Source organism: Ambystoma mexicanum, chromosome 11 (assembly GCF_040938575.1).
Source record: "Ambystoma mexicanum isolate Mex_15411 chromosome 11, UKY_AmexF1_1, whole genome shotgun sequence".
NCBI classification, from domain to species: Eukaryota; Metazoa; Chordata; class Amphibia; order Caudata; family Ambystomatidae; genus Ambystoma; species Ambystoma mexicanum.
The window spans coordinates 1,328,242,937-1,328,255,491 of record NC_090934.1 but is presented as its reverse complement, the minus strand read 5'-3'; the positions used below and the strand labels follow the sequence as shown (position 1 = coordinate 1,328,255,491).

Genomic DNA, 12,555 nt, shown 5'->3' with positions numbered 1-12,555 from the left:
CGGCATCAAATAGGTCCGTGTGACACTCTACATTTACCCTTCTAGTACCTGCTTAAAAACCTCCACCGATCTGCACGACTACAGTGGTGTTGTGTTCTGCATGCAGATACAGAATGTGTAGTGTGCACAGTATTGCTTTGCACTGCTAATACGCTATTCCACGTCTGTTTCCATATGCGTATAAGAGCCCTATCAGTGAATGCATTAGGAGCACCCCCTGTGAATACCCACACTGAACACAGTGCATGGCATTTGTGTTTGAATAAATGCTGCTTCTATTGAAGTCACTTAAAACGTGTTTTTAAATGCAATCTATGTCTCTTTCAGGTATTGTCTTGGTTGCAATTAACCCCTACGAGCAGCTGCCCATCTATGGCGAAGATATCATCAATGCATACAGTGGCCAGAATATGGGGGACATGGATCCCCACATCTTCGCTGTGGCTGAGGAAGCCTACAAGCAAATGGCCAGGTGTGTAGAATGGAGTTGTCCTTCCGTAGTGTTGCCTCGGAGTGATTCCTAAGAGTTTGTACTTGTAGCCATGTGGATCTGGCGGGCCAATCTTTATTCACGTAATGCAATCAAATGGCTGCTTTCGAACCAACTTACATTGCTCGTACAGCACCCTTTATCGAGCCAGGAAAACTAGTTTGCAAAATAATAGTACTTATTTTATTTATTTATTTTATTTGTACATTTATATAGCGCACCTAAGCCTTGGGTATCTGGGCGCGTTGCATATGGTTACACATAGAATAAATGACGGGCAGGAAAAGCAATACATAGAATAGTTGCAGATACATCACATGTCAGGAAGTTGATACAAAATACAGGTTGCAAGATCTTGTCACTGTAACGTGCTTGTGCACCAGATGAACACTGAGAGTGCAACCTTGGAATATAACCTTGGAATACGTCCTACAGTTAAGTAAGACATGTGCAATGTCCTGGAGAAGCCACCGAGAAGGACTGCCTGGTTCTCACGTTGTGTGATGCTGTGTGATGAATGGGGATGTTCTTCCGAGAACTAATACAGCGCCATCTGCACTGGTCGTTCAGAAGAGGGGATGCACTCGTGTGGGAAGGCAGTCGGAATAGCCCTGTCATGGCAGTAGCGCAGGATGAACGTTTTATTAAACCTGAACCTAGGTCAGATGTCCCACACATTAGACATTGACTAAAGGACATTTGTGAAGTAGTCCAGTTAAATTGGGACCAATCTGTTTTCAATCAAAACAGATATGGTCAGATTCTTTTCCTCCCCAAAACTCTCGCTAGGCCACACTTGAGAAGGTTGACTTTATTTTCCCAAAGTACGTATTCTACATGTCGTCCTCTTTGCGTGTTACTCACCAAAAATAATTAGGAATGTAAATAATTCAGATGGCATTCCGAGGAGGAAATTCTTTAATGCCTTAAAAGGTGTGAGTGAGTGATGAAAAGGATGGGGGGAAAGACGAAACAGCAACAGCAGTCTAATTTCATTCCCTCACTATGCCTCCCACTGGTTCCTACATCTTTTCAACATCGACAAGAAACCGCTTACAATGTAAGTGTAGGGAACATGAGAAAGGAGTGTTATGATCGATCAGGAAATTGACCACTCAATGCCCGAAGGAGAAGTCCAATCGTTGATGAGATGAGCGTGGCTTGAATGCTACCCCCAATTCCTCTACATCACCAGATTTACAATCAGTTTATGATGACTGTTGTTCCAAGTGGGTCTTCATCTTGGTATCCTCTCCCTTGTTAGGACCTAAGATCTAGGTCCTAACAAGGGAGAGGATAAGGTAACTGTGCTCCAGGTCTCGGAGGATAGACGAGGCTGGATTATGCAGATTAACTCCCAGAAGAACCCAGCCTAGGCCCAAGAGGAGTCCTGCCTTACACACGACTATAACGTTGCCCATGAAGTTCCTATCAGGCCCCAAGGACTTCCAGGAGGCCGGGTCCAGTGCTTTGTTCTGAGGAGCTACAGTTGAAAAGCCGCCTTCATTTCAGATGCTCATATTTGTACCAGCTGTCCTGTCTTGAGAACCTGGCCATTCATGGCCTAGGTGAGTTTAAAGTAGATGGGTAAATAGAAGGGGTTTACTCTTATGTTTTCTAGGGTGTGGTTTCAAGATATCCTGGCACTGTGGAAGGGTAAAAGGCCTGGCCGCTGGCGAGCCAAGGATAGGCTAAGGTCCTTAAACATTTAGCACGGAAGGACAAGTCTGCATGCTGAGACTAATATGGTGGTGATTCTGTGCAGTATAAATGGTTGGGATTCTGTGCAGTATAAACCCTTTATGACATAAAGAAGGAAAAAACAAATCTGCTCAAATGAAAACCGGAAATTTCGTTAATTTTTCAGGTAGTTGGAAAAATGGCAAACTCACATTTCTGACAATCGAGCACTGCCCACTGTTATTAAAAGGGTATCTAGAGTGTCTAGGTGAACAAGCTGCCTAGATCTTCATTTGACAGGGATTTTGTTTTGGAGCAAATTCACCTTCTCTCCCATTCTGTCCACTTTCGCTGGCTGCTGTCAGGGTCATTTAATGCCAATCTTTGGCTGCATGGTGTTAACGGCTTGCATCCTAGAAGATCCCATCGCTGCTCCAAAGTCCTGTGAGGTGGCCTCTCTCGGGCATAAAGCACTCTACTTTCAACAAAGCATGTCCTATTCTTATGGTGCTTGTCAAAGCATTGTAACCTATCAGAAGGGTGCCAGCCAATCTCTCTCTGCATACAGGAGGGCAGATATCGGGACCTTCTCTCCCAACTCCCCTGCCTATCACACATCCATCTCTGCCTTTGAAACCACAGGACTAATGAACACAGCCTGCAGAGGGGTATATTAGTATATTGTGATGCTTGCTCCCAAATAGGACACCACTCTGTCTCAACGTGAATTACAATCAAGTCTACTATGACACAAAACGGAACACATTTGTAATAATTACCTTTGTGATAGGAAAGTGCCAGTCTTTTTAAAATGATGACTGTACTAGTTTGACCACTTCGTTTCCGTACCTTCTGTTGCCAACAACATTCAGCTTGATCCACTGACTGTACTTATTGACTACTCCACTCTTTGCTCAGGGTTTGCAGTCACAGAATTAACAGTTTGTTGTTCCTGTAGTACAACATAGTTCCTGGGGCAAATAAGCCAACACACGTCCGGGTTTGCAAGAGCACACACTCGAGCCTCTCATGCATCCAACATCACCTTGTGCACGAACGTGGAGTGGAGTTCCCCGAATGTGCCTTCGAAACACAGCTCAATTATCGCAAGCCTTTCGTACCTATCTGCCTACTTCCTTTTGCAGCGCTATGGTCTAACTAACAGGACAGACATTCATTCACCCCTTGCTATCGCAAATCATGTTTCCACTGGTGCATGCCTTCCTCCTGTGTTTTTAGCGTCGATTTCCTGCTTTCCCCGTCTACACCTTGCTCGTTTCTTTCCTCCATCAGGGTACTTCTTGGACCCTTAGCAGGGCCACAAACAAGCCTGCATGCTCTGAAACTACTAGTGGGCAGTATACAAGCATAGTAACACAGCATTACGCCGTGTACATTGTGTAAAAGAAGCATTGTGAAGTCACTATGACGCACCTGGAGTTAAAGCGGACTCATTCACTGGGTGACCTGGCACTTGTGCAATAACTGCTCGACAGCCTCCCAATTCTTGCAGACCTAACTGCCTCATAGTGGCCTGGTCTAATGCACAGCAGATTTGCAACATCTGTGCCTTTTCACTGTGTGTGTATGCATTGCTGTAATCTTTTAGAAATTGTATAAACATGTTTTTAGGTACATTGTGAAATGACGTGTGGTTGTGTAGGCTATATGGCACGAGTAGAACGGATGGAGGGCTGGTCCTAAATCACTAAAGGCATTAACATAAATAAAAAAGTGAATATGCTGTACAGTGATGTCTAGAATGTCCTTGTTCGTGGAGGCTGCTCAAAGGTTTCCTTGAATGGAGCAGCATCTGTGGCATTTTGAGATGTTTTTATTGCATCTGGAAGAGGGAACACTGATGTCTTGTCTTTTTTTGGAAACTGTGGCCGAATGTACAATTCTTTTTCTTCATCGAGTCTTGGATGAAAAAGTGAAATGGTGTCCTCCATTGATGTATTATTCTGCCGATCGCGCTCAAGAGCTCAGCCACCCACAGCTGCCATGTTGATCTATGCAGACTGCCTGTTACTGCATTGTCCCATGCTGCTGTGCGCTTGTCTTCAATGTATTCCAGGTATGCTGCCAAAGGAACCTGCGTGCCTGACTCCTGTATGAACACACTTAGCCCGGGAAGGGGGGTCGCTGCACCTTTGACCGTTCAGTCGTTGGCTTTTGTTGTCCTATCTTCTGGATTCTCTGTAGGTTGCTTTGCTGACTGCAATTCAAGATGCTTCCTAATCCACCTGAGGAGTGGTTGATTGGCCGCCATAGCCACAATGTCTGGAGGCGATCGTCTTTATTTGACACGTTTTGGCTTGTGGATGCAGTGTTTAGTGAAACCATCATTGTACCGGGCCAATGTGTGTTCATTTTGTGAATCTGGCTGGCATACCATAAAAGGGCCATTTAGCACTTTTAACACCCCTTTCATGCCTGGTCATCTGAAAACTGTGAATCGAGGTGCTATGACCAGAGTACTTCTTTGGAATCATTTCAGTGACCCTGTATAGATGTATGGACTGCACATTCTTGTAGGCTAGGAGACTCATCCCGATAGGAAACGGAATATTGCAATAGGTTGCTTCTCTTCAGCATTTGCTCCGAAAATGCCTAGGTTTTTCTCCGGTGCATATTATGTTTTATGGGGGGACATTCAAGCCCCTAGATGAGTCTTATCCAAGATATAATCCCCCTGTGAATAACAAACTTGGTGAAGTGTTGCTTCCAGAGTCCCTGATTACCTTATCAATGTCCACTGTTGGAGATGCTTGTTACTATAGTAACATATGAGCAGTATATGTAATCATAATCTCTCAGCATTCCAGAAGAGCTATTACACAACATTCATGAACAAGTAAACCACTTTTACCCAATGTCAATGTGAATAGGTGACCATGGTAGGACTTGAAGGTGAGTTTCAGCACTAGGAGCAAACCCAGCCCCGCCAGGATGGACTGCCTGGCCAAAGTACTAGTCTAGATTGACAATATATTTCAGCCATGGCCAGTACATGAGCTTTCTGTCCTCAAATATTTGGGGACAGTGGCCATGGTACATGTTGCACCAATTGGTCTTTTAGGGCCCACTAGCCATGGCCTTTGGCCTTGTCCACTGTATTTTAATACACTAGGTTTCTTTCAAGCCCACTTGTCATGGCCTTCAGCCAAAGCCAGCGGCCACGGCCAAACATGTTGCACCAACAGGTTTCTTTATGGCCCTCTGACCAGGGCCACTGGCACAAAGACCCATTTCCCCCTGCCTAGTAGATGTGATACAGATGAGCCTCCTCATTTATTTTGTTTCCCTCAGTTTCCATTCCCCCAATAATTACATCGTGTGCTAATTACTGCTATAATGCTCGAAAAATAAAAAGTCCTTGCAGGCGCTGCCCATGTGCCTCCTTCATTTTCCCTAGGTCCCACCACAGATCTCGGTTGATTCTTACCTCCCTGGCCCGCTTCCATTACTCCCTTTTTCTCACTTTGCTTTGTGTGATGCAGTTTAGTTTCTGGGCGAGTTTTGCAGTATTACTGCAGTAATCTCTGGAGATTCCCCCGATTATGTTATGTTAAAGGTTCTTATAACACACACTGTTGCCACCTGCATGGTTTCTTGGCACGCTAGCAGATCTCTAAAGCAAAAATTGGAGGCGGGTAAGTTGGCAGGACTGAGTGGGAGAAAAGAGCAAGCGAGTGTGATGTGCTGTTGGCAGATTCCGTTAGGTTGACACGGTTCACTGAGCATAGGTGTTTTTTTCGGTTGGTAGTCACCATGTACTGCTTGGCGAGGCTATGTGTGCTTTGTTTCGTCGTCGTTGTGTTGCCAAATGCGAAAAGGTCCAAACTAACTCGCTCCCCAGGCCTCCCCCAACTTCACATGATGTCCTCTTCCCCCCGCACTTCTAGCATGATCAACTTCAACTTTTTTGATATTCACTTTCCATCAACTGCCAACACGTGAAATGTGCTCTTTGTCTGACAATGATAGCCAGTAGACGATACCCTTGTTGGTCACATTTGATTACGGCTAAATTCACTTCCTCTGACCACTGAGTTCCTCCTTCCACTAGCACTCCAAATCTCCTCGTACAATCATAGTGACAATCGTCCTGGGTGTGACCATCGTCGTTCGATACTAGGCCTTGATTGACGCTCGCCATGCATTACTCGATGCTCCAACCACCCTATATTCCCACCTTCCTTACACACCGCTTTCCCCAAATCTCCTGGAACTATTTTAGCAACCTCTACTATTGCTGAAAGAATTTTGAAACTGAACCGTAAAAGTCTGCATTCCTTGTAATGGTGAACAGTTGCCCCCTAGTCCTCCCTATCCTTCTCCCACATGAGTGTTGTTGTTGCCGCTGCGCTAGGATCTAAGGGCATCCACGCATGCAATAGACCCTCACTCCCCTTGTTCGTGTTGCTCGTCCAGTAATGCTCACAATAGTTCTCCTTTCCAGCACACACAAGACCCCTTATCAACAATATCGCCCACCACTTTCAAACCATCCCAGTGAACCAACCTGACCCTGTGCTATAATAGGTTGAATTTATAGTTGACCAATAACTTTTCCCTCTCCCATTCCGCTCCAGATAGCATTCTGAAGTGGGAGTATTTCACTCCCAAATAAAGTTGGGAGTAAAATGATTTTGTATGGAGTAAAAAATCATGTCCCATTTTCAATGGGAGTTTAAACCGAGTACAAATGTGTTTTGATGGTAACAAATAAATGTTGTGTAGAACAGCAGAGGTTCTTCCTGTGGCATTATGGTTACTAACAGTCCAAACTTATCCATGGACCTGTGTGATTGAAAGCAGGGGGACAGGCTCCTATGCGTCTGTCTGCCCAATATTTAGGGACTAAAAGTGGCTGATACACCCCTTATCTGCCCCCTCTTGAATATTTATCCCTCCACCGCTAGATTTTTTAACTTCACGAACAGCACAGAAACCGGGAAATCATTTTGCTTTGTTGGGAAATTGAATTTGATGCCATTTGTAAGTGAAATGTACAGATGTTCATGCTCCTGGGTGCATTTTTGTATCGCCTACTATGACTCACCTGATCTTCGACATCTATAAACATGTTCCCAGGCGCCACTCCCCTAATACACGTCTGGCATCGAAGCAGGGCACCATACACTGCGTCTGTGAGCTTGTCATCTGATAGGAAAACCGTGTTGAATTGTATAGCTGGCATTTGTTAAAATGATTCCTTTAGACTTCACCTTCAGGTATCTGTACCGTGCTCTCTGACTCACTGTGGCTCTTGAGCCTCTCGATAGAAAATACATAAGTGGATACATTTCCTGAGAATAGATCGGCCATGACGTTGGTGTGTGCTTTTTGTTTTGAGAAGTAAGGCCTCTAACATATTTTGGCTAGCTTCCCTACCCCCATGATTTTGCAAGTGCAGCTTTTGATGATTGAGCAGCCACCCTGCATCTAGAGTGGTCATGTGAACATCTGAAAGATGATGGTACATACAGTGGCCGTTTGGTATGTGGTATCCAAAATGTCTGCATGCTTGTTGCCGGCCGAACGGGTAGGTTACATAGCAGCCACCTTTGCTCCTTGAAGACCAAGGCTTCTTCAGAACAAAAAGCATGGGGTTCCTAAATACACCCGGTAAAGAAATGATAAACAACGGGCATGTAGACGCTTGCCCCATACCTCCATCAATGCTTTTGCGTTAGGAGACAGAATAACCACTGCCTACATGGACTGCTTAGGCTCCTTGGCTTCTGAAAAACCTTGGCATAAAGAAACTCCTTGCCATTTTGGACTTAAAATACTTACTGCCTGTACTAGCCAAAGGTAGCCTTGTGTGATCCTAATTTCACTAGTCCACTTCCACTTTATTTTTAATACACGTTGCCAATTTTTTTTGGCACCTCCTGGTTTAAACTGGCTTGCCCCATGCGACCAGCCAATTTGTACTCAATTCTTGTGTTTCCTGATTGCTCTGAATTTCTCTTACCCCTTTCCTGCTGCTTTTTAAAAAATGTTTTCACTTCACCATGTTCCCACTACTTGCCACTTAATTGACCAGAATGTTTCCAAAGCCTGTGAAAGATCACATGCCCCTTCCCTTTCTTTTTTTATACTGCGCTTCATGGCGGAGTCCAGCCTCTAAGCGCGGGGCTGGCATTCGGCCGCACATCATTGGTTTGCTTCCAAGACAGGCGTGTGGCTGCTGAGCTGTCATCCCGGCCCTGGAGGCGCTGTGAAGGGACTGTTCTTAGCTGGCACCTTCTAAAATCCCAATAAACGAACATAAAAAAACAATTCTACTTTTGATTAGATTGATTCCTGATGAAGTGCTTATGACCTGAAACCAGTGCCGATTTACCATTGACAGCACACATGTTAATATAAAAAACTATATAAACCCCCATTGCATGACTGGCACTCTGCTAAGGCATTGACACTACTACTTAAACATTTCATACCTCGTGCAGTGCTTCACTAAGATGGTATGTAATTTGTCTGTTGCTTTGTTTTTCGTTTTGAGAACGCTCTGAAACGTCAGATGAAGTCTGTGCTACTTCCAAAGCTAATGCTTTGCTCCATCTCCGCATAGTATTTTCAGTTAGTCCAATAAAAGGTATCAAATCCTGCATCTTGTACGATTTTTAAACTTGACGAACGTGGCGCGGAATTTTTGTTTGCACTTAAATGGAGCTAAAATACATAATTTTCAGCCAATTTGCATACCCACAATGAATTGTGCTGTGGCTCTGAACCGGAGTTGAATTCGGGTGGCTACTATGTGATTTCTGATTTAAGTCGTCATTTTAAAAATATATAATAGCTATTGAAAATCGGGCCCAACTGAAGACCATTTATGCTTCAAATAAACAATTGTACACTACTATCTCTTACCAAAGGATGAAGCACACCATCACAAGCATTTACAGATGAGCAGGTGTTCTTATAATTCGTCAAGTTATGGTTTAGCCACACTATTTGCCAGCTATCTGGTGACCTCTGCGTCAGGGCTACACTTTCTTACCCATGGCCCAGGGTGTGCTTCTCTTCTTGATGTGTACTGTTTGGTGTGCTTTTCAGGGATAATCCGCGTCTCTGGTTCTGTTCTGTTCATTCTTGTTATACAATTCATTTAATTTACCATCTACCTCACTGCAAGAATAGAATGTCATGTACTCTTTCCAAAGGAATCTGCCATGTGGCGATCACAACATTTTAGTTCAAAATATAGGTTAGTTTCAACATGCTAAATACCATACCCATGTTTAGACCAAGCATGTTGGTTAAACATCCTTCACCACTGTATATCTCTGAACACAAACTACGTTAATATTTAACTAAAATATAAGTCACTGATCCATGAAAATGTTGTCAACAATTCAGTATTTTCTGGTTGCAACTTTTTGAAGTTCCTTGGAAAATCACATTTTGGTGTTTGCAGAGCTAAATAACTGGCAGGACTTATTTGACGGCCTTCACAGCAGGTGGACCTCTGACTACAGTTGCAACAAAATGCAGCTACAAAGCTCCTGGCTGGCTTTGGATGAAGGAACTGTTTTATCTGTACAGAAAGAATCTCACCAGCTACTCGCTTTGCATCCTTACTTTGATCTGTGAGATGTCACTCCTAAATACTCTGCGCAGGAGCCCCCACAATGCACTGAGAGCATGAGGATGCCAGTGTTCCTTTCCAGGATGGGGAGCTTCTAGATGTTCTCATGCCCTTTTTCATACATCTACAATACTCTCCCCCTTCAACATGAACTGAATATGCAACTCTAGGCTTTGCTGGGGAACATCTTCAGTTAACCATGTTGTTGTTCTGTGCCTTCCGTCGCTCTGTTCTGTGTACTCCACTATATTTCCCCCATCCATTCTTCAGCCATTGTGCTATAGGCCCTTGTGGTTGTCTGGGGTAGAATGGTCACTTCGCGTGTGAGGAGCCATTTCCCTCACCCCGTTTTGTTTAACTTTAGCCATGTGTTTGGGTTGTTTTACTCTGTCCACTACCGCCCTCTGCCCATTTTTCCCATCTTTGTGTTGTCACAGATGGAACTCAAATTACTCCAAGCCTTAGTTTAAGGCTTTGTGAGTTTTCAAGAGGCCCTACAGCTTTAGCTCTCTCTTGTCTTCAAGCACCTCCTCCATAGCCCAGGCGGCCCTAGCCGCAGTTAGTAGATACCGATAGGTTCACCCTCCGTATGCTAATAGTCTAAATACGCTCTGGTGTCAGACTAAAGGCACTTTGCTTTATCAAACTAATCTCTGTCTTTCCCTACTCTATCCAGTTGTTAGTTTTCTAAGGGATATGTTAGTGTGCCTTGCAGACAGCCTGCTTGACTCATTCTTGTTTCCGCCATGCTCACTTTCTTCTTTTCTCCCTCTCGCCTTCTCGCCACACTCGCTAGTGTCCAAGAGACGTTAACGGCACTCCAGTAAATTCACCAACCAAAACGGACCAGGGCACTCGGTCTGCGCTGTAAAACAATCGTGAAAGGTATTCAAACACCAGTTTGTTAATGTCAAAATACAATAGTAGAAAAAGACATAGGCTTACTGAGAATACTAGTTTACGCATCAGGTGCATTCATTACCCTTCTTTTAGTCAACTGTTTATAAAAACAAACTGGGTTTGCCTAGACAGCCATCCGCTCTACAATTCCAGATCAGTCACATGGCCGTCTGCTGGTGGCACTGTATTGTCTGCAGGCCTAGGGGGCATGTTGGAGCATAGTGCTCTCCATGTTAAAGATAGCATAGTTACACCGAAGTACATTATAAACAAAGACATACTGGCAATATGGCGGTAGAAGGCTGAATAGTATATCCCAATCCAATCCTGGTTGTACATTAGCCTGAAAACGATGTAAACACAACTCGACCAAATAATCATCATATTATGTGCTAGTGCACATAAGATGTAGCCGGTCCACAACCACGACGAAAAGGAGGCCAAAGTATCTGGACATGCCACAGCTGGGTGTCATCGCAAATGCAGCAAGACACATTTGTCTTGAATAAATGGTGTTTGAATACATTTCACAAGTGTTTTACAGCGCACACAGAGTGCCTTGGTCCTTTTTGGTTGGTGAATTTACTGGAGTGCCTTTAACATCTCTTGGACACTTTCAGCTTCAGGAACAACGTTCTTGTTTGAGTGGTATGCTTCTGAAACCTCCCAGATGCACCCACTAAGAAAGAGGCTGAGCCGAAATGTGAAAGTAGGAAAACCCGTTTGAGCCGAGTTACATACTCCATTTTGCCCCTAGCAGCCTTCGCTGGCAGTTCACCTCCAGTTCTGACCCACAACAGCAAGGCATTGTGAGTATGCAAGTTAGCCAAATGCAAACCTTTTCTCCAGGAAATTGTCTTTGTCTAAGAGAGATGTGCTATTTTATACATACCTTAATCAACCCAAGACAGACATTTTGCAAGGCTGTCGGGACAACTACATAACTGGTTTCACCCTTGTTAGGGATCATCACTGCAGTATAGTCCTGCCACCCTTAGACAAAGACAATTTCCTGGAGAAAAGGTTTGCATTTGGTCAAATGTGCATACCCACAATGCCTTGCTGTTGTGGCTCAGAACTGGAGGTGAACTTCCAGCAATATATATATTTGCACAAAGGAAGGAAGAACACTCGATACTGGGAGGGACCACACTCAAAGGTCTGGTGACAGAACAAATAAAGGCAACACCATGATGGTCAATACATGCTTCTTTAATGAAAATAAATTGTAGTACTGACAAAAAGGGCACAAATAAGGAAAGACTCGTTTTGCCCTCGGAATGCTTGTTCACAACAAAGATGGTCTTCTCACACAACATTTAGAAACTCAGTCCTACTTTGCTGCCAATTGCATTGGGCTAAAAGATAAGCTTAGACATACATGCAATGCAGGCGGCCATATTCGAAAGGCCTATTCCGCGTGGTGCTGAAGCCAAATAACGTATGTTGGAATATGTGGATCCCAGGCCCAACAAGAATGACACTCATCATCCCACCAGGATAATCAATTGATTATAGTAAATGGCATGCTGGATTCGAAAATTGGAAATTGCAAATTACAAGCACGTAGAAAATTCATACAATACAATGCAAATGTATTGATATTGACTACGTGCTCTAAAGCCAAGTGTAGGGCAATTCCACATATCAATGCCAGACAAATATAGCCCAAAGTGGGCAAATCTATGATGTATTAACGCCAACTGAACAGCTATACCAGTCTCATGATGTGCGTGCAAAGACAATGAATACACGTGAATCACAGTATGCTTAAATGAAAGCCTCTCCACTTCCCTGCCTCGATATAATAAAGTGATTTACAATGGAAGCAACTCGTAGTCTAAAGAGGACAATACAAGGTAATAAATAACTTGGA

General features: G+C 44.0%; 1 protein-coding gene across 1 annotated transcript in view; it reads left to right on the top strand.

Annotated features, from left to right (window-relative positions):
• The window catches only part of MYO5A (myosin VA), a 937,291-nt gene that overhangs the window by 353,404 nt on the left and 571,332 nt on the right, over window positions 1-12,555 (top strand). The window contains exon 4 of the mRNA XM_069624847.1: window positions 328-472. Within this exon, the coding sequence (XP_069480948.1) occupies window positions 328-472 (145 nt within the window). The remainder of the gene's footprint in view (window positions 1-327; window positions 473-12,555) is intronic.